Genomic DNA, 23,577 nt, shown 5'->3' with positions numbered 1-23,577 from the left:
TGGGATCTTAAAAGCTTGCAAGCAGTCATCCCGATGCAACAATGGGTCTCTCCTCATCCAGAGCAAAGAAGAATGAAGAAAACCAAAGATTCATGGAAAGAATTAGTCCTAGTGACTGGTACACCATGTGATCTGCAGTCTATATGACTATGAGATCAGAAGAACTAGATGGTGCCTGGCTACCACTGTCAACCACTTGGAGGGGGATCTATGTAGGAGATCCTGGAGAGAGGGAGACCAATGTGGAACAAAACTAAAAATCATTTGGAAAAAGGAAAAAATAAAGGGGGACCAGGTTTGCTGGTCAGATAGAGCCTGGTGGAACCAGTGAGACTATGACCACTAGCTGCCCTTCAGGTCTGGAATTGAACCCATACTTGTGGCTTCCATCCAAACAAAAGACAGGCATAGGAGCTGAACGTTTACCTGAGGTAGATACACTCCTTGTAGAGAATAATCATGGGAGAAAGAAGAGCTGTTTAACCACAGGGAGACAGCTCAGGGGGCAGGAATGCATGGAGATAACAATTGGGAGGAAGTGGGAGGGGAGTTGTTGCACTGTGGTGAATTGTGGTCAGTGTCATGAGACAAAGTGTATGTGAACTGCTATATGAAAAGTGAATTTGCTCTGTAAATTTTCACTCAAATCACAAAATAAAGAATTTTTTTTTTTAAAAGAAAGGATGGGAGAAAAGCATAGAACAAAACAGAAATTGATTGAAAAAAAAAAAAAAAAACACAAATAGATAGAGACTGGAGGGGCCCTGAAACTATCACCCTAAGATACTTTTTTAAACTAAAACTGAAACTCATTACAGAGGTCACCTTTCAGTCAAACAACAGATTGAATTATAAGTATCATCTCTCTGTAAGGTGTCTCTTAAACAATTAACTATATGAGAAGAATCAACATTTACCCAAAAGCAAAGATGAGAAGGCAAGAAGGGAAACTAGATCAATGGAAACAGAACCATCAGAACAGAAATAATGAGAACCATTGTCAAATGGGAACTTAATTTACCATGTAACCTTTCACCTAAAAAACAATGAAATATTTAAAAAGGAAATAAAAAACAAGCAGCTACTAGAGGATATGCTCTGCTAAGAGGAGGGAGTAAACCAAGAAAATATAGGAAACATTAGATAAACAGAGGAGCAAGGCAATGTGAATCTCCATGAGAATAGCTGTGCACCAGGCCAGAAGGCAATGGACCCAATTAAAGCCAGTCATAAGGCTCCACTGATAGAGCCCCAGAGAGGAATGGAGATTTTGAGAGAAGATTTATACAAGAGAGAATTAGGGGGTGAAATATTTTAAAAATAATTCTGATAAACTAATCAGCAATAAAATAAGACAATCTCAGGGATAACAAAAGGAACAGAAAAAAAGGGGTCATGGTTTATTTTGTAGCTTAGCTCTGAATCATAGACTTAGTCAAGGTTAACACTCACTATTGATCTAACCAAAATTATGGAATACCTTCAACGGGAACATAGGAGGCCTAGAAGTAGGTGAAAGGAAAGAAAACCAAATTGATATCTTCCCTGCTGGGAAGTCAAGAAATAATATTTAAAATAGAAAAATCAAGAAGTCTTAATACATGCTTATTATTTATAAATATGAGGTAAACACTAAAAGTGCAAACTAAAAGAGTTGCAAATTGTCTTTGGGAAATAAATAGAGAAGAGGGTGCTGGGATTGCTTTTTTTCTGAACAAACCTTATAGACCAAGTTTTTGTAAAAATAAAAACATTAAAAAGTGAGTGGGTTATAAAGTAGTGACAGCAGGGGTAGGCAACTCTTTGAAGGAGCGTGACTATGAAAGAAAGAGAGGGAGCAGTGATGAAGAAGGGTGAGAGGAACATGGGTATTTTAGTACAGGAGATAACAGAGCAGGGTCCGTGCTGATGCTCATGATTTAATGAATGCAGGAGGGGCAGCTGATGAAGTGAAGATGGCATTCCGAAAACACATGCTAGGACTTGTCCCCCGCAAGCAGAGGAATGCCTCTCTCCTTCTAACAAGAGTGAAGATGAGGACAGGTGTAAGGGTAGGAAGCCTTGTAGATTTGGTTATAGAAGGGGAGGGAGGTCCCATCTGAACGTTCCCCTTCTCTGTGAGACACGGCCATAAGTTAAGAATGAGGAAGAAATGCCAGCAGAGGCTGAGGAGAAAAGTAAGAATCTGTGACGGACTCTTTGCTGAGATGGTTGTTGTTGTTATGTTCCCTTGAGTTGGACCCAACTAATAGAGACCCCTCCTTGGGTCTCCAAGGCAGTATCACTACGGAAGTAAATTGCCCAACCTTCCTTCTAAGGAGTGGCTGGTGTGTTTGAACCATCAGCCTTCTGGTTAGCAGTCAAGTGTTTTAGCACTACACTACCAGAGGGGAGGAGAAATGTAGATAAGGTGCACCAATGGAATACCAGTTGAAGCTGCACCCATCTGTGCCCACATGATACCACAGACATGCTCAATAATACAATCTTATCAAAAACAAATGGTATTAGAAAAAAACATTTAAAAAAGTTTTCTTGAATTATAAAAATAAAAATATTACAGAGATTGTGTCTGAATGCTAGAACTATAGGTTTTCCTCCGTTACTCTCTATTTTTTAATTTTAAAAAGTGAGCATGCATTATACTCATCGTGGAAAAAGAAAAAATTGTCTTTATTTTTCAAAGGGCAACAACCCAGGTTTTGGTGCAGGCAACTGAGCAGCACACACTGATGATGTTATGTTCACAAGTTAATGTTAATGAAAAAGACCAGAAATAACCTAAACATTTGTTCTTCTATGGTAAACTAGTAAAATAATTATGGCACATTTACACAACTGAATCCCATGCAGCTGTTAAAAGAATGATGATGCACTTTATTTACTTATATGGAAGTCTCTCCAAAATATATGGTTAATAGATAAAAGCAAAATAATTGATATATACAATATCTACCATCTATAAAAAGAGTTAATATTATGTATAAAATTTTCTCTGGAAGGATCACTAAAAAGAATGAAGTGTATATATATGCTGATATGGAAAATCTTCCAAATAGACTAATTGAAAAGAGAGGGTACACAACAGTGTGTATAGTATGTTCCCACTATGTAAAATAAAACAAGCAACTACATACATAATGCACAATACAGAACTATACACATATATTCATAATACAGAAAGAAACTAGCAGAGGTAGTTTCTTCTAGGAGGGGAATTTCTTCAAATAATGTTATAATAAAAAATCCCCTCACAGCCAGAACATCAACTGATTCACACTGGTAGGAAGGTACTAAGTAGTGTGGTATGTAGAATTGCCTACCTGTTCAAGCATGACTATGGAGTCTCGGAGCACTCCCTTTAAACGATGAGCCTGATCTTTGTTCTTCCAAGTATTTTCTGCTCCTGACATCATATCAGAGGCTAAACTGCAAGAACAATAAAACCCCCCCCAAAGAACCACACCCATTGCTGTCAAATTGGTTCTGGCTCATAGTGACCCTACAGGACAGGGTAGAACTGTCCTCAGGCTTTCCAAAGTTGTAAAGCTTTATGGAAGCAGACTACCACATCTTTCTCCCATGGAGCAGCTGTTGGGTTTGAATCACCACCCTTTATGGTTAGCAGCCAAGCACTTTACCACTGCACCTCCAGATCTTTGCAAGAATCAAGAGAATAGTTTTCTGATCTTTCATTTCTAGAAATCTTCAGTGCCCCATAAATATGCAATGAAAACACAAAATTAAAGCAAACAAAAACAAGCAATATACACTACAGGATAGATCAAACTCTCTGAAATTGGACAGAAAATTTCTCCCACTAAAGAATTATTGAAATAAAATGATGAAAACAGGCTGGGGGGAAAAAAACAAACTTACTTTAGAGATTTCTCTTCTTGGAGGTGGAGACGGTAAAACGACTGAGCAGCATATTCTATCTTTGACAGCTTCAAAAACAGTGTCACATTCAATAAAACTAGCAACAGCAAACTGGGCAAAGAAAACCATACTTGGTTAATTCACTCTTATCTAGACCTAGAGCATTAATAATGCAAAATATACATGCAAAAACGTCAAAAAATGTACACTGCTTAGACTATCTTACAGAAACAGATTGCCACATTTTTTTTCCGTGGAGCAGTTCGTGGATTCTAACAGCCGACCTTTCAGTTAGCAGTCAAGCACTTAACTACTTTGCCACTTATTGTTATTATTCAAATCAATTATCCCTATTTTATTGTGCAAAAGAATTACTTTCAGTATTAAGTGGATGTTGAGAAAAACAATGGAAGACAACCAGAGTGACAATAAAGTCCTCAAATAAAGTGAGTTGAGATTGTCGCTAGCACCTCTCCTCCCTTCTAGGAATCACAACTGATATTGATGTGGCAACCACCAGCTTAGAAATCTATCAGGTAAGATTTCAAGGTCTATTTTTGAGTGGTTTAGGCTTAAACAATGATAAATCCATAATGCTGGATTTCCAAAAGGAAATAGAGAACAATAGGGAGTTGATCTTAGATCACAAGGTGCCTCTTACAGTGGAAAACAACAACAAAACGTTACCATTCAGCAAATTTTTTTCTAGTTCATCATAGACAAAGGAAGTATCCCATTCTAACTATACATTAATGGTATCATATGTAAAATGTTACATGCTTTTCAAGTGAATGGATACATACTTTATTACAAATATACCCAAGTATATAAGTAGCATCATAACCTTCTACTTATTTCTTCTGTTAAAATATTGACTTGCCTTAAAAATATATAGTGTTCACTTTACCACTTCAAAGGAGGATTTAAAAAAAAAAGCAAAAGCAAGAAAATGAGATCTATGAAATTATTAAGGCATCGAAATGTGGTAAAGATCACCATTTCAACATTTGAGTTAAATTTTCTGCAACTAATGCAAATAATCACAAATATTTACTATAAAATGGTCATAGCAAACCTATTTAATCAGAATATTACCAACTTTTCGAAAAGTCAAAGGAAAAACACACATTTTCTATTTTCTGAAATCTATACTTAAGAAAAACAGGTGATATGAAAGCTTTATTCCAAAAACCAGACTATATTACCAAGTCAGAAACAATTCAATAAAACCTAATGAACTATCTCAATATTCAATATTAGTAATAGGACTGGCTGGGAAGATTCCTATGAAATACGCTGATCCACACTAATTGCCTTAATATTTCTCACCATGTGGTCATGAGGCCACTTGCCTGGGAATGACACAGGATGTGTTTTAAAATACTGGTTCCTGATCCCTGCTCAAGACCTACTGAATCAATGTCTAGGATTGAGGCTTAGGAATTTGCATTTTAGCAAGCTCCCCAACTGGTTCTCATAGTAAAGGTTATGAAGCACTGTTCTAATCAAATATGTAGAATATGACAGTACTAATGGGATTTCACTGGCCTGTATATATAATTATTCCCTTTAAATTTATGGAACTTCCATAAAAACCTATGATAGAAATCAGATTATTTTAAAAATAAAGACATTTTTAGATGTGTACTTTGTACTCCCACCAATGTTAACAATTCTGAAAATAATTCATACATCAAAACTCTCAGGTTGAAGCACATGACATTTCTGTTTTGCAGGAAAACAATGGTCAAATACTGGCAATTTCTACACAGTAATATACAATTCCATTCAAATCCTTTTTGAAACCAGTTAAAAGATGGATACACAAACAAAACATGCATTCAGAACAAATACTTACAATATACTCATCACCACAATTAGAGCGGTACTATAGCTTTCCATTCCTTTTTTCTTTTCTACAGATCAAAAACAATAAAATAAAATTTCAAAAGCTGCATTAATGCATTAGAATCAGGATTTTGAGTATAACTGTAAGCCCTCATGGTATTTTAAAAGATGGATACTTTTATACTAAAAAGTCAGATCTGATAGGCCTGGGCCTAAACCCCCTCATTGCAACAATCGGTTGGAGCTTAGTAATAGCGACTTGGTAGATGGAGTGTTGCTTCTAGCTCACCACAGTCCTCACCCCTCCCTCTGCTCCTGGACGGCTTCAATCATTTATGCTTCCTGCTAGTATTTGCAGACTGTTGATTGCCTTCTCTGAGTTTACCACAGTGATTATATGCTTTCAATCCTATGCACTGTCAGGGCCAGTCCAACAAAATTGCAAAGATGGAATTTGACTTTGATTATCGTGCTCTCGACTTTGATGATGTCTTGTCCCTACTGCTACTTTCTCCCTCTCAGAGGTGTAAAGCTAGTATATCTTTGCATTCTCCTACAGTATTCTTCTCACACTTATACCTCTTCCCTCATTGAAGAATAATGGTTCTTTAATTTTGGAATTTAAAAGTTTGGGCATCAGATGAGGGTGATGTTTTTCTTTTTTAAAGAGGGAAACATTCTACATAAACCCAAGTCAAAATATTATTTGCCGAGATAGTACTTAGCTAGAGATCATATATGATGTAGTGAATTGCTTATTTTAAAGAAATTTATAATATAGGCCAAATTTGAAGGACTGATGTAGGTTTTACTTTCTCAAATTTGTTTCACACTACTCAAGATATCAGAAATCAAAAAGGAGTACAGGAAATCTACCCTAAATCCCTTTGTCCTTACAAATAATTATTTTAAAATTTCTTTTCCAGTTCTTTTCAAATGAATATTAAATTAGCCAAACCAAAAAAACCAAACTCACTGCCATAGAGTGGATTCCAACTCGTAGTGACACCTCCTTGGGTTTCCGAGGCGGTATTACCATGGAAGTAGATTGCGCAACCTTCCTTCCCAGGAGTGTCTGGTGGTTTCGAATAGCCAGCCTTCTGGTAGCAGTCAAATGCCTTAGGCACTATGCCACCAGAGCTCCTGCCATTTTGAACTGCTACTTTAGGGTTATGTATTAGTTATTTTGAAGGAATATGGAGTTTTATAAACATTATTAAAAATCTCTTATATACACGAGATACAGTCTGCCTCATAAAACTAAACTAAACATCTATTACCTTTGTTTATTAGCTACCTATTATACCTCCTCAGAAAGAATGTTGGGCAATCTACCTCCATTGTAATACTGCCCCGGAAACCCAAGGATGGGTCACTATGAGTCAGATCCGGCTGGACAGCAGTGAGTTTGGTTTTGGTTTTATCATACCTCTTTTGACATCTAAGCCCACGTCTCTAGAAGAGCGCTGAGAAGAAATTTTAGGAACTATTTCTGCTGTTCTGTTGAATGCTCTCCTTCTTCTTCTCAGGCCACTAAGTTTTCCAGGGTCTTCAATGGACTGACTTAACACAGATTCTTCCATTAACAAATCTGACTCTAATAAGAAAATGAAAAAGAAACTTTATTTAGATAAGGGGAAATTTTTCTCAACTACAAGATACCTAAGGCACTTGACTACTAACCAGAAGGCTGGCGGTTCAAACCCACCAGCCACTCCTCGGAAGGAAGATGGAGCAATCTACTTCCGTAGTGATACTGCCTCGGAAACCCAAGGAGGGATCACTATGAGTCAGTTTCAGCTCGATGGCACATGACAACACAAGATACAAGGGGTTTTGGGTGGTTGTCTTATTTCCTGTTTGTTTTTTTAAGCCTCGGTTACTTTTCTTTAGCTATTCCTTAGGTTCTAGTGGCCTAAATTCAAACCTTACTCTTAATGAAAAGCTTCTGAGGGTACAATAACCTCATAATGAGGCTCCATTATTCTAGGAAGAATGAACAGTATCAATAAATTATGGAATCATTAGAGCAAATTTGCCCAGTGCTATATTAAATATTAATGTAACTATTTCAGTTATAGAAACAACAGGCTGCCCATTTACACAGGATCATTAAAAGAATTTCCAAGATAGGTTGTGGTACTTGATTGTCAACCTCAAAGGAAGGAATAGCATAAAATAGTTCTAATTTCCAATGAGGGTTTGTGAGAAAGGAAGCACTAATAAAGAAAATCTGCAAACAACCTAAAGACCTCATTTTTGTCATTTGTTTCAAACTTTTCCTTCAACAGACTTTTTTTCTAATCAGAAGTTCATTATCCACCGGCCAAACTAATTTTTAGTTTCATTTTCTCTGCTCCTGATTATGAAGTTAATAATGAAACAGCCAAAGGGAGAAAAGCAAGGAAAATAACTAATCACTAACTAATAAGGCTTTAAATTACCCTGAGTTGACCACCAGCTTTTCTTCAAAATTATATTTACATGAGTACAACAACAACAACAAAAAAAAAACCACACTGCCGTCGAGTTGGATCTGACTCATAGCAACCACTCCTTGGGTTTCTGAGGCAGTATCACTACCGAAGTAGATTGCCCAACCTTCTTTTCGAGGAGTGGCTGGTGGGTTTAAACCTCCAGCCTTCTGGTTAGCAGTCAGATGCCTTAGGCACTATGCTACCGGATTATGTGTATGTTTTTTTCATCATGTATATTTTAAGGACTATCCTAATGTATCCCTTCTCCCCAGTCAGCTTCTAGTACCTGCCTCCACCAAGTCACACGTGTATATAATGTATTGCTAAGTGGGCTGCATCCAATAAAGAAAGTGTAGGCCTAAGAGCTCTCCAGCATTTAGTGAGCACAAGTGTATACTGGTGATCAGCTTCTGCAGTCACTTCCTACAGTCAGCTTCCTCGGCTCCTTGCAGAGGCAGAGAATGTGACAGCTACCAGCTTTATGGTCTTGGGCAAGTTACCTCTGTGTGTCTCAATTTCTTCATTATTGAAATGGGGGGAAAATAATACTACCTACACCTCAGAGGGGGAGCTCTGGTAGCATAGCCCCTAAGGCACTTGACTGCTAACCAGAAGGCTGGCAGTTCAAACCCATCAGCCACTCTTCGGAAGGAAGGTTGGGAAATCTACTTCCGTAGTGATACTGCCTCGGAAACCCAAGGAGGGGTCGCCATGAGTTGGGTCCGACTGGACGGCATATAACAACAACAACAACACCTCAGAGAGTTGTTATGAGTATGAAATAAGTTAATATTTACAATGCATATCAAATAATTTCTGGCTTATAATAAGAATTACATAAATATTTGTTAGATAAGTAAAAATGTAAAGTTCTGAAGTTACGCAAGTCGTAGAGCAAGTGGGCGTAGTTGGAACCACTTCAGTGGGAGTCAAACATCATTCACCAAATCCTGCTACAAATCCAAATGAATAATCTATTTTGTTAATAAATTCTATTTTTACAAAAATAGATAAATGAAAAATAATTACAAACCAAGCTGTTTAAAATAATTCTCCAGTGAACTCCAGGAATTCTTCTCAATTAAAGATCTGACAAGGCCCCATGGCTGTTTTCTGTATTTCAAATCTGTGGAAACTCTAAAAGGATAAAATGGAAAAAGGTGATGTATGCATTAAGAACATATATTCAAAGAACAGAATTTAGTTATTGTAATTAAGTGTAATATTGTATTCGGTGGAAAACCACAAGAAAGATTCAAAGTCATTGAGATTCTAAAGAAAATTCATTTATTGATTACTTCTTCAAAAAATTATTCAGTGCTCTACTAATTTCATTAATTTTTCCTTCTAAAATGGGTGTTTTCTTTCTCTACACTGAATTTCTTTTTACCTATAAATAGCAATAAAGGTTCAAAATAAATTCTAAATTTTCTAAATTTCTTGTATGAAAAATCTCTAGTGCTCATAAATAGTCGAAAGTAACTACATAAGTTGGACTAGCCCAAGCACATGACAGCCCACACTTTGTTTAATACACTGACATTTCTCATGGCAGCAGACTCATTCACCGCTCACCATGCTGTTGCTGGCTGCCACTGAGTCAGCCTTCAACCCATGGAGACCCCATGCTCAACAGAAGAAAATGCTGCCCAGTCCTGTGCCATCTCCATGATCGGCTAGGGGCTTGACTGTTGTGATCCATAGGTTTTCACTGGCTGATTTTTGAAACACTCCAGGCCTTTCTTCCTAGTTTGTCTTCATCTAAGAGCTCCACTGAAACCTGCTCAGCATTACAGCAACAGCAAGCAACCAGTGACAGAGAGGTGATGGCTGAACATGAGGTACAGTAGCTGGGAATTGAGCCTGGGTCTTCCACATGGTGGTGAGAATTCTACCACGGAACTCCCAGCCCTCTTGCCGTTAAACAGGGTCAAGTGACTAGTTTTGGCCAAAGGTTGGTGAATCCATGCACAATTCTACAGCTTTTTCTTCTTTTACCAACTGAAATGACAGTTCTTCTGGAATGTGTAGCCCCTAGATGTTAACACCTTCATTGGATATGGGCCTTGAGTGAGGAGCCCCACCCGTCTGCTCACCACTGTTGGGCATATAATTTGAGATGGAAATAAAGCTTTCTTGCATACAACCACTACTAAAATTTCAGGATTCATATGTCACAAGAGAATAGTCTAACTTATCCTGATTAACACACTCATTTACAGAAGCTCACCTTAGCCTGCACTTCTGTTTTGAAGATCGGGTGATACAGTATCTGTTTAAGGTGTAGAAGTAATCATGGTAGGGGACATCATGTGTCAGCACTTCTGAATCTACCAAATAAAACTGTGCTTCCCGACTTTCTTTATACAATGTCTGCCAAAACAAGAGAAAGAATTTTTGCACATGCATGTTTAATAGAGCAAATTTCTTGCCAATTTAGAACATATATACGTGGATTCTTTTTCAAAAATTACAAAAGACAGGAGAAGACTACATGTAAAGCTAGAAGAGCCTCCATGTTGGACTGTGGCTATCTGTGAGCTGAGAAAAGGATACCTGCAGAAAAAGTATTTGCTGCCTCTGTCGCTGATTTCATTATAAAATTATTACTTTTCCTTTCTTTTAAGCATGCGGAGGAAAAGGGAATGATATAATCTCTTGTGTGTATTATCAGCTTATAAAGAGTTTTCAATGTTCCTATTATGGGAACAATTAAAAAATCAATTTAACAAAGCAAGTGCCCCACTCCAAAGTTCACCAAAGCTTAACAGGACCACCCTTCACCAAAAACATGGAGGCGAGGGAAGCAACCAAACAAAATACCACTTTCTCTCTTAACAAGATTTCAAGTGATTATTGGAGAAATCCTTCTATGTACACTTTTTTAAAAATCTATCTTCTAAGGAAAAAAAAAAAAAAATATATATATATATATATTGTTGTTGTTATGTGCCGTCGAGTCATACCCGACTCATAGCGACCCCTCCTTGGGTTTCCGAGGCAGTATCACTACGGAAGTAGGATTGCCCAACCTTCCTTCCGAGGAGTGGCTGGTGGGTTTGAACCGCCAGCCATCTGGTTAGCAGGCAAGTGTCTTAGCCACTATGCTACCAGAGCTCCCATATATATATATATATATTCCCAAGTTTATCAAAGAATCCCCAATACCAAAATATTGAATTATTCTTAAATGTTTAAAAATCTTTTTTAAATTTTAGAAAGGTAAGGAGGCGAGTCCCTTTGAACACTAATGGACAACAACTAGGGTCAGCACAACTAGTTTAGATGTTAATATTTTCAGTCTATTTGCAGAACAAGTACACCATACTCCTACACAAATTGGCCAAACACACAGCCACACACCACTGTAGTATATTCAGTGACATGTTGGTCACAGAATAATAGGAACCTTCAAATATATTTCATTTGGAAAGCTCAATCTCTTACCCAGTGTCACAGCAGCCATTTAGTTATCTGGCTCTAACCCTTGATGTAGTTACTATAAACCAGATGTCAGTCATGCTATTTTTATTATGAAAAATTTTATAGATACATAAAAGCAGGAATGAAATAAAATGAACCCTCATACGCTCATCAACCAGCTTCAACAATATTAGTGATGCCCAGTCTTACCATTTTATCTATACCCCACCCCTATATCCCGTCCCTCCACCACCATCCCCTGCCTGACTAGATGACTTTTGAAGGAAATCCCAGATGTACATATAATTTCATCCATAAATATTTCAATATATCCCTTCATAAATTATTCCATACATCCCTTTAAAAGATAAGTAATCTTTTCTTAAAGCATGGTGATGATACCCTTATTAAACATTAAAAAAAAAATTCCTTAAGTCACCAAATATCTGGTCAGTGTTTAAATAATCCTAATTGTCCCATAAAGGTCTTTTTACTGTTGGTTTGCTTGAATTAAGATTGGGTTGATTTGCCTCTTAAGACTCGTATAACCTGTAACTGTTCCCCCCACCTTTTTTTTTGTCTTGCCATTTATTTGTTGACCTTGTTTAATAAACAATTTATATCCTGTTGATCATATTCTGTTGTATCATTAACACAGTCCTCCAACTCCTATATACCATGCATATTGGCAAATTAGAATTGGAGGCTTAATTACCAGTTACCAGGTTTGACATTGGGCAAGAGTTATCATAGGAAGTGCTATCTAGATCCAAATACATCACATCAAAAGGCACATAACATCTAGGTGTCTCTCTTTGTTGATGTTAAGATTGATCAGGTGTTGTGAGTCTGAGCCATCCAATATAAAATCCCTCACTAGCTTTTAATCTAATAGTTTTATCAGCCACTGAGAATCACTGCATTGCACCATGATTTCTTTAAAGGTTGCAAAATATTGATATCATATTCTATCACTCTTTACTTACTTGCTGGAATTCTTCAGTAAAGAAGTACTTTCCCTCATTAGTTGCTTAATTACTCTGAAATACAGTTTATATACAAAAGGCAAATGACCTGATACTTTCTCATAGTTTACAACTTTTCAGAGTAATGAGTAGGTTCCTTTGCATCTTCTAAAGATGATTGACAAGTTTTTTTTTTTTAATTGGAAAAAGTTATTAACTCAGGAATTTTTCATGTTTGATGTATTAATCTACTGCAGTTGTTATTTCTTTTGCTGGTCAAATTCTTCTGTATTTGGTTAGTGAGATTCCCTTCAGTGTTGGCTCTTACACCTTTGGACAAGACTCCAAGGTTTTTTGATAGCTTTCTCTGGTATGACAAATTATCCAGATTTATCTGATACATTCCCTGCCTCTTGTGAAATCAGCCATTTCTCTAAGGTACTCTAATCCCTTTTGGGGGAAATAATATATAGAGGCTAAAGTTTGAATGCTATAATGCTCACTGCTACAATGCTATGTTCTAAGTCTTTCCAAAGGTCATAGAATATTTTTTTTAAGAGGAAAATACATCATAAATTCATACTGATTTGTCTCATTAAAATTTGAATTTACAAGGTGTTTAATATCTTGGATATTTGGCTATTTTTCTCTTACACTGAAAATCTTGGCTTTTAGTGGCATTATGTAATTATTTGCTTAATCACTTATCTATCTATCTATATGGCAAAGTTACTTAAAACAGGGTATGATTTCTATGCAAGGTTGTTTCCCCCCACTCCCATTTTTAGAATATATCCCACTGAAGATGTATAGTCAAATTCCTTTTTCTTAAGTCAATTGTAACATTCTCCTCTATGTGGTTAAGCAATAAATTAATATACAGTTAGGTTTATTTGTCCAATTTTGCTTTCATATTTATGGCCCAGTCTTTTGTTAAATTTTGATTTAATTTTGTATTACAATTGTGTATAACATTCCCATGGTTTTAAAGTTATAGAACAAAGTGCATTCCCAGAGGTCTAGTTTTCAGCCTTGTCCCTTCCAACCCCCTAAAGACAGTCATTTTTTATTATTATGGTTTTCCTTCTACTGTGTGTGTGTGTCTATGTACATACTGTCTTCTAAGACAAAAGAAAGTATACCAAATGTACTGTCACACCATTCTGTGCTTTGCTTTTTCATTTAACAATATATCCTGGAGATCACTCCACAGCAATACCTAGAAATCAACCTCATTTCTTTTGATGACTGCCTAGTATTCCATTGTATGAATTTACTACATGTGGTAGTTAAAGTTGTTGTCAACTTGGCTGGGCAACTGGAGGTAGTTATTCCCCATGATGAGACTGGAAATCAACTCCATGGTGGAATTTGCTGTGAGCAGCTGAGTAGCTGCTTTAGGGATGTGGCATGTTTCCCATACATAAGGGGAAGCTTTGGGATTGGTCTCTAGCCTTTTGGCACACTTGAAACCTGCATGTAGCCAAGTCACTATAGCCTGCCATGCCCTGCCGATCTTGAGACTTCATCTGGACTTGAATTAGTGGTCTGCCATGTTGTTTGGTAACATTAGGACTGTGCCTTTTTACTTCTCAACCTTGGGCTTGTCAGACTCAGCAGCCAGTAGCTGTCTGAGTGAAGAAAAGCCTCCAGCTTCAGTGGGCTGAGAGCAAGAGGCAGAGCTGAAGCCCAAGGTTGAGGGGTTTTCATCCAGCCCCCAAAACTTGGCACTTTGAACTCGGACTTAAAGCCTCCCAAAATGTAAGAGAATAAACTCCTGTTTGGTCAAGCCATTCCATTTGTTGTATATTCCTGTCAGAGCAGCACTTGTTGTTGTTGTTGTCATATGCCGTCGAGTCGGCCCCGACTCATAGCGGCCCCTCCTTGGGTTTCCGAGGCAGTATCACTACGGAAGTAGGATTGCCCAACCTTCCTTCTGAGGAGTGGCTGGTGGGTTTGAACCGCCAGCCTTCTGGTTAGCAGTCAAGTGCCTTAGCCACTATGCTACCAGAGCTCCCGTCAGAGCAGCACTAGGTAACCAAAATGCTGTAATTGCTTCAGTTAGTTCTCTATGGATGGACACTTGGGTTGTTTCTGCATTTTTGCTATTCAAATAGTGCTGCATGAACATATTGTACATATATCATTCGTATGTTATCTTTGATCTAGATCCCTGGAAGTGTTATTGTTGGATCAAAGGGTAAATTCCTCTCCATTGGGATTGTAATGTTTTTGTATCCTACACCAAAAACATGTAAGAGTGCCTATCTCCCCACAGAAGGGGTTGTCAACCACTTGAATGTTCATCAGTCTGCTGGTGAGAAAAGCTATCTTAGAGCATGTGTTTTCTCTCTTTCCTTTATTCCCCCTTGTTTTCTCTTTCTTTTTTTTTCCCACTATGAATGAGGTCAAGTGCCACAGGCTGAAGCCTTTTAATAGGCTGTGTTCAGTGTGCTACTATGTTCAAAAGATTTTCCCTGAAAGTGGAAGTAACCGTGTTAAAAAAAAAAAAACGAAAACAGGCTCCAAGTCAATTTTAAAATTCATAGAATCAGAATGTTCTATAGACTGTTCAAGGGCTAGGCCTGTAACTCTGACAGGTCATTATCTTCTCTCTTCCCACATGCATGATTCTTTTGGAATACTGCCAGAATAGACATACCTGCTTTTCAGTGGCAGCGGTGCATTTTCCAGTAAGTGGGTTATTAAGGACTATAGTGTAGGTCATGGTTCTCAGTTGATCACCTCCAGGTTCTACATTCCAGGGAGTAGATACTACATCTAATCACAGCAAACAAGAAAATGAGTGACTTCTGAAAATCTGAAAGGCATGACTTTAAATTGGAATCAAAGAGGTAGCTTTAGAATTACTTAAACTTTCATTTTTTAACCAGTGCTAACTTTCTTATAGGAGCTGTGATGGCACAGCTGCTAACTAAAAGGTTGGCAGTTCAAACCCACCAGCCGTTCCACAGGAGAAGGATGGGGTAGTCTGTTCCCATAAAAATTTACAGCCTTGGAAACTCTATGGAGTAGCAAGCAATACTCTGTCCTGCATGATAGCTATGAGTTGGAATCAGCTCAATGGCAGTGGGTTTGTTTTTTTCACTTTAACCTCCTTAGAACTTTTATAAGTTTAATATTAAAGAAAAGTGAGATAAAATGTTAGGCACCCTTCTTATACATGACACATTCCCTATCTCTGATCCATTTACTTTTAAGTTGTTTTCTATTAATAAACTTTTCCCTTTCTTTAAAAGATAAAATTAAAAGTTGCTTCATCTGTGGACTTCCTTTTACAGTCCCATTGCCTATGAAGAGGAGTTACAGGTACAAACCGTATCAAACAGAGACCAAACGACACTTCAACATCACCATCACTGAGTGAGGACAAAATTTTGTGGTACAGCTTGTCACCATGCAACACTATGATCTTAATCCCAATGTGTGGAGAAATTATATGTCAAATTTACAATGTAATGTCAGTGGTTTTTCTGCTAAAATCTTTACTCAAAGTAGAAAGATGGAATATAAATGACTATATAACCTTTTCTTCATTAAGAAGGCTACAGGATCATCCCTCTGCATTGTACCTATGGCAAAATCCTGGTCAAAATTCTCTTTTCTTTGCTTTAGAAGCACACAAGTGAATAAAAACCCACTTTGAACAGAAATATAGCTTTAGAACACAGAACTACCAAGTGAAGGTCATTTTATATAAGGTAAACACTGGGAAAATATACATAAGAGTATCATGAAATCTATTCAAAGACCTGGCTAACTCACCCACTGTTGTCAGCACAAATGGACTTATGTAATTAGTCAGTATGCTGAGCTGCTATTCATCAACAGCCTGAAGTATAGGGGCCTTTATCTAATCCATGACCCACCATACAAGGAATGATGCAAGCTTTATGATAGAATCAATTTCACTCTATTTCTTTTATACATGTAGGCCCAGGTATTTAAGGAGGGATCTTGAAGCTACCTTTTAAGTATCTGGCAAAATCTTACAAATACATTAATTAACTACCACAAACCAGAGAATATATCATCTAGGATTTATTTAGGTAAACAATAATAATGACTGCCATTTTTAATTTCAATTTCATCCCAGGTTTCTTATACACTTAAATAAGATATACAGTTAACTCTCAAATACTGTTTGGAAGATTACTTTGGTCATACGTCAGCCTGTATCAGAAAAATGATACAAATAATCCATTATTAATCAGAAACAGAGAATTTAAAGAAATTACTGAATTGTGCTGTGGAGATTACACACTACTCAACAAAGCAATCAATGATCAGCAAAGATAAATGAAAAATATGTGCATTCCCAAATATGTCACGTTTGTATTTTCACCAGTGTTTCCACTAAGACCACTGAACATTATATGCCAGAACATGATCTAGTTAACAATGCCTTGGAATAATTAACTCCCCAAGACTGAAGTAAAGCTCATCATAATATAAAATCCTGGGATAAAACTGTAAGAAAAACAGCAACAGTATACAAAAAGACACATGAGCATTTTTTGTATACCGAGCTGAAGTAACAAAAAGCCGGGATTACAAGACAAACACTTTAAGAACCTTTTATATGGCAGAGTTTTAAAGCTGGTGAGTCTAGGTGAAGGTATACAGGTTTCGTTATACTATTTATGCAACTTTTCTGAAGGCTGAGATTTTGTCAAAATTAAAAAGTTGGGAAAAAAGACTTAAAAATGAACTCTTAATTTTAAAAGCAGTATATAAGGACATAAATAAAAATGAAAAAGAGTATCTATTTTAAAATCCCCTCATTTTAAAAATAAAATAAAAGACTAATCTAGCAACAGCTATTTTAATGCTAGAATTGGATTAAACCCACAAATAATCAATTGACTATATAAAAGTTTTCTTTAAATTATTTTTTTTTTAAAGAAGGCTTTAAAATTTATTCTCTAAAAATACAAATTTTATTACCAGGAAACAAGTTCAGAGGGTAGCAACATGGTATGAAGTCATGAACAGAACTACTTTTGGGTAAAGCTTCTGACTACTTCCAGGTCTGAAGAGTAACATGCCTATAGCTGTTTAGATTTGGAATTAGTCAAAGACTTTGGTTCCCAGTGCCACTTATAACATCAGATGTAGTCATCTACATCCATATTGAAGACAGACATGATACCAGACAAGACATGCAGCTGTGGACCAAGAAACAAGCTTCATCTAGTATCCAGCATGCAAATATATGCTAGCTCCTCAAAGGCCTTTTCAGATACAGAAATGGAAGTACATTGAGGAGTTACCATCTTAGAAAAAGAAAATAATGTATCTAAGTCTTCTGAAAAATAAAGTCTTCAGGTGAGGAATTATTAGCAAGAAAATACAAAATAGATTCAGACTAGATACACAAAGTTAAACACAAGCTACAGAGAGACTTCTCTCTCAGATATTCCACATCTTTCAACTCTGAAGATCAGAATACATAGCTTTTTAAAACAATGAAACTCTTAATATAACCACAATTCAATTAATTTCTCTGAATAAGATAGTGTGTTTTGTACTTAGAATCCATATCCTCAATATAATTTATGCATATATAACCAAGTTTATATAAAATCTACAAAAAAAGGAATAATATCTAGTGATGTAAAACTGGAAGTTGTACTTGATCCACAATAAACACCCATGGAAGCAGCAGACAAGAAATCAGACATGTTGCACTGAACGAATCTGCTCAAAAGACCTCTTTAAAGTGCTGAAGAGCAAAGGTGTCTCTTTGAAGACTAAGGTGCACCTAACCCAAGCCATGGTATTTTCAGTTGCCTCATATGCATGTGAAAAGCTGGACAATGAATAAGGAAGACTGAAGAAGAATTGATGTTTTTGCATTTGGTGTCAGTGAAGAATACTTACAGTACCATAGACTGCTAAAAGAACTTACAAATCTATCGTGGAAGAAGTGCACCCCAAATGCTCCTTGGAAGGGAGAATGGCCAGACTTTGTCTCACCTACTTTGGTCATGTCAGAAGTGACCATTCTCTGGAGAGGGATATCATGCTTGGTAAAGTGGAGGGTCAATGAAAAAGGGGAAGGCCCTCAACAAGATGGATAAACACAGTGGCTGCAATGATGGGCTCAGACATAGCAAGGACTGTGAGTCTGGTGCAGAACCAGGCAGTGTTTCGTTCTGTTGTACATAGGGTCGCTATGAGTTGGAGTCGACTCAACGGCACCTACCAACAACATCTAGTGGTGAACAAAATGGCTAGATTGTATAAAAAATATTTTCTCTTTGACTTATGTCCAATGAGTTACCTTATAAGAATATCTGCTGCTGTTGTCTTTTAATTTTATATAGCAAGCTAAACTGTATGCTCCAAAAGTTTATAAAATATCTTGATATATTCAGGTAAAATGAGCTTCAAACGAACTATAATTGTATTTGAAACGTTTAGCAAAATAGAAACTTAACACACAATCAATAATGGCCTTCTTTTGAATATAACTAATTTCCTAAGTGGAACATTTTTTACAATTTTTCTACTGAGATATACCACAGACACTGTAATCTTAAGTGTATACAGCTCTATGTGTTTTCACAAAGGAGAAGCACTAGCTAACACCACTCAGCTCAAGATACAGAGTTTCACTAGCATCGCAGACACTCCCTTCCAGTCTTTACTCACCCCACTCTCCACAATGGCATTCTGACTTTATCTCTACAAATCAGTTTTACCTGTTTTTGAAGTTTTATATAATGGAATCATATAGTATGTACCCATACTATGTCTGGCTTCTTTTGCTAACTAACATCTGTGAAATGTACTCATATTGTTGTAAGTAGCAGTACTGTGATTGCTTTTCACTGCTACATAACATTCTTCTGTGTGAGCATATACAATTTGTTTATTTATTCTATTACACAGAATTTTTGGGCCATTTTGAATTATTGGCTATTACAGATAATGCTGTTATGAACACTATAGTATGTTATTCAATGTGCATATCTACACATTTGTGATGAGTATACAGCCAGGACTATAATTGTTCACATTCATGGAGAATGCTTATGTTCAGCTGTAGTTGATACTGCTAAACAATTCTGCCAAGTGGCTATACCAATTTATATTCCCTGTGGCATAGTGCCTAAGGCATCTAACCTAAGACTGCTAACCAGAAGGCTGGCAGTTCAAACCACCAGCCACTCCTTCAAAGGAAGACTGGGCAATCTATTTCTGTACTGATACCATCTTGGAAACCCAAGAAGGGGTCACTATGAGTCAAACTGACTCAATGGCAGTGTGTTTTTGAGCATCTATCAATCAGTACCCAGAACCCTTCCAAAACAGAGCCCTTTTGAACTTAGTGTATAAAAGGAGTTTTCAAGGGGCTGAACAATTATTCAATATGGTAAATGTACACAGGATCTAACTAATTAAACAATTACACTATTAACATGTGAATTTAACAAAAATATTTAAATACCAGCTTATATATCACCATAATAAAATCAAAGCACATCTAATTTTATCTTTTTCCTGACAACATTAATCAGTTTATATAGGTTCAGTGCTCTAAGGATAATAAAATTTGTCATTTGGTAAGAACAAAAGAACCCACCTAATATATTTCTAGAATTGGTAAATTTCTGCATAAAGCGTGAACTGGTGAAGAGCAATTCAAACATTCTCTCAGCGCTGATATGAAAAACACGGTTGATATAAAGTCTTCCATGAAGATCTTTCTCAGGAATATTTTCTGGGAATAAAAAACAATACAGAGCCAAAGTAAAAGGAACCAATGAAAGCTCTGAGGGGGGAGCAAAAAATAATTTTTAAGTGTGATTACAGTGAAGCACACTCCAGCACACTATTATAACTCCATATTGGAGTTAAATACATATATGGTCTATACAATTATATATACTTAAGTATATAAGTAGTTAATTAAATTACATATGATCAACATGTCAATTGCTGAAACCCAAAGATGTAGAAATATTTAGCTTGAATCCATAATGTATCACTCAAAAACTATTTAGCTTGAATCCATAAAGTATCACTCAAAAGGAACTTGGATGATATTTCAAAAGTGACAAGGGCAATAGCAATGCATGGTATCTACCGTAGCAATCAGGAGGTCCTATTTCTGAATGCTCATCTATTCAACAAATGTTGAATCATCAAGGCTATCATGTCTGCTGTACACATGAGCTTGTTAGGCTGAATAATGATTCAACTTGACTTAATGCTGATTCCTCCAAAACAAGGATCACTCTATTTACAACCTATCCTCAATATCAGACATTAAAAGAACTAAGAAATCCTTCTACTGAAAGATATTCTTCTAAGCTAAATAATGTTCAATGGAATATTACATTTTTGGGAAACTTGACAATGATAATGATGATGAAAACTAGGGGCAATAAATGAAGATGCAATTATTTGCTTACTGCTTCTCATATGCCTTAAACCAAAAAAACCAAACTCACTGCCACTGAGTCAGATCCAACTCATAGCGACCCCACCTTGGGTTTCTGAGGCAGAGGCATGTGACTGCTAACAAGAAGGTTGGTGGTTCAAACCCACCAGCCACTCCTCAGAAGGAAGATTAGGCAATCTTAGAGATACTGGCTTGGAAACCCAAGGAAGGGTCAGTACGAGTCAGATCTGACTCGACGGCAGTGAGTTTGGTTTTTGGTTTTTATCTCTACAGGAGTAGACTGCCCAGTCTTCCTTCTGAGGAGTGGCTGGTAGGTTTGAACTACCAGCCAACCTTCTGGTTAGCAGTCAAATGCCTCAGGCACTATGCCACCAGAGCTCCCTCATATGCCTTGGAAACAGTTTATATATTAATAGGCCATAATTATACAGTGCTTACTATATGTCAGACATTGTAATGTTGTTGTTGTTATGTGCCATCAAGTCGGCCCCGATTTATAGTGACCCCTCCTTGGGTTTCCGAGGCAGTATCACTACGAAAGTAAATTGCCCAACCTTCCTTCTGAGGAGTGGCTAGTGGGTTTGAACCGCCAGCCTTCTGGTTAACAGTCAAGTGCCTTAGGCGCTATGCTACCAGAGCTCCTATTTTATACATTGTGATAAGAACCTTACAAATATGAACTTATTTTACCCTTTCAGCAATCCCATAAGAGGTATTATCATAATCTGTATTTCATAGATGAAGAAACTGAGGCACAGAGAAAAGTAAGCTGCCAAGGCTCCATGGCTAGTGCAAAAACGGCAAGGAGGCCACATGTTCCGACCTCCTTTAACCCTACAAGGGGAAGACAGGATTACCAGCAGTAACCCAAGGCCTATTCCTGCCAGGCCAGACATGCTGCCTCCCTCTAGCCCTTCTCCAACCGTTCCTCCCAAAGCACCCACCACCTCTCTCCTGGGTTCGATAATTTGCTGCAGTGGCCACACAGAACTCACAGATTATGGGGTTTATTAGGGAAGCACCACAGGCTACAATTCGAGTTCAGGAAAAATGCTCAGTCTCTCTCCCAGCCCACCATCCCTCAGCCAACAGTCTCTCACAGTCTCTTTCCTGGCAGTGCTGGTCCCTCGGTGTCTCACTCAGCAATGCGTGTCTCTTGCATCTCTTTCCCAGCAGCATGTGTCTCTTTATGGGGTGCATGTGTCTTTCAGCAGCACGTCTTCCTCAACCAGCAGTCAGAGAGAGTTCTGCCTCTAGGAGGCCTCCTTTTGAGCCTGGCAGCGTGGTCAAACTAGCCAATCATAGCATCAGAACTCTAAGCACCTGAGAGAGAGTGGGCACCTCCCAGAACATTGTTTTGTGCCACTCCCAACAGAAATACTCCAGGTGGACAACTTCAGCAATCAGGAGCTCCTCAGTTGCTCATAGCAAATCCCACCTTGGAGTTTATAAAGACTTATGGGTAGAAAAGCCACACTAAGTAATTTACTATACTGCAGCTAGTGAGTAACAGATCTGGAATTTGAACCCACTTCACCTCCACAGCACAGATACCTAACCTCTACTGCATAGTACCAGAGGAGTTTAACTTAGAAGAATTGGGAGTGGGGTGGGGGAGGAAGTAGAAAGGACTAGGAGCCTGGAGAGTAAAAGAAAGAGTGTAAAGCAATCCAATCTGAAATTTTAATGATTTTAGGACCAAGATTATTTATTATTACTATTTGAAGATTACACTCCCATGAAAACTGTGACAAATGCTTCCCATTTTCCAGAAATCAAGCTCTAATAATTAGCTGTGTAAAGCATCTGTTTATATTAATCCAAGGGAAGCCATCTGTTAAAGTAAAAAGGCATAGATCTAAAATTCAGAAAAAGTCTTCTACCTCCAAATATGCCCTCAACTATCCCAATTTTTTCCTCATTAGATGGTTTGTATTACTCTATACTGTACAGGTACAAAGAACTTAGGAATGTCAGATAGATATTAATCCACCTTCTCCCTACAACAATATTACACACAGGTAACAACAATCCACTGCAACTTCAAATAATGGCTCCTTTGGTACAAAAATGAATCATTGAATCTACGTAATTTGCTAAGGTTTTGAGAAAAGGGCACTTAGGTTTAGGAAATAGAATTTTCTAACATAGAAGCAATTGGGGAGATTTGGTGGCATAGTGCCTAAGGCATTTAACTGCTATTCAGAAGGCTGGCAGTTCAAACTCACCATCCCACTCCTCAGAAGGAAGATTGGGCAATCTACTTCCATGGAGAAAACCAAGGAGGGGTCGACTATGAGTCGGATCCAGCTGGATGGCAGTGAGTTCGGCTTGGTTTTGGTTTAGAAGCAATAGATGTTGATTGTAAAAATAATTAATCACAAAGAAAGCAAACAACTACTGGTGATTCTATTGATTCTGCTTATTTCCTTCACAGAATCTATCCTGATTTAGTAATTACATTTTACTGGTTTATTGACTCGTTTATTGTCTCTCTCCTGCACTAGACTCTAAGTTCTATGCAAGTAGGGATCATCTTAGTTGACAATAC

General features: G+C 37.4%; 1 protein-coding gene across 1 annotated transcript in view; it reads right to left on the bottom strand.

Annotated features, from left to right (window-relative positions):
- The window catches only part of GRAMD1C (GRAM domain containing 1C), a gene marked incomplete at its 5' end in the record, with an annotated part of 105,713 nt that overhangs the window by 15,357 nt on the left and 66,779 nt on the right, over window positions 1-23,577 (bottom strand). The window contains 8 exons of the mRNA XM_007947850.1: window positions 3,324-3,429; window positions 3,880-3,990; window positions 5,738-5,795; window positions 7,157-7,324; window positions 9,238-9,341; window positions 10,435-10,577; window positions 15,255-15,373; window positions 20,205-20,342. Of these exons, the coding sequence (XP_007946041.1) occupies window positions 3,324-3,429; window positions 3,880-3,990; window positions 5,738-5,795; window positions 7,157-7,324; window positions 9,238-9,341; window positions 10,435-10,577; window positions 15,255-15,373; window positions 20,205-20,342 (947 nt within the window). The remainder of the gene's footprint in view (window positions 1-3,323; window positions 3,430-3,879; window positions 3,991-5,737; window positions 5,796-7,156; window positions 7,325-9,237; window positions 9,342-10,434; window positions 10,578-15,254; window positions 15,374-20,204; window positions 20,343-23,577) is intronic.

This window comes from Orycteropus afer, unplaced genomic scaffold (assembly GCF_000298275.1).
Source record: "Orycteropus afer afer isolate SDZICR_OR568_19922 unplaced genomic scaffold, OryAfe1.0 scaffold00195, whole genome shotgun sequence".
Lineage (NCBI taxonomy): Eukaryota > Metazoa > Chordata > Mammalia > Tubulidentata > Orycteropodidae > Orycteropus > Orycteropus afer.
Note: the sequence above shows the minus strand (reverse complement) of the source record. Positions and strands in the feature narration are given on the sequence as shown.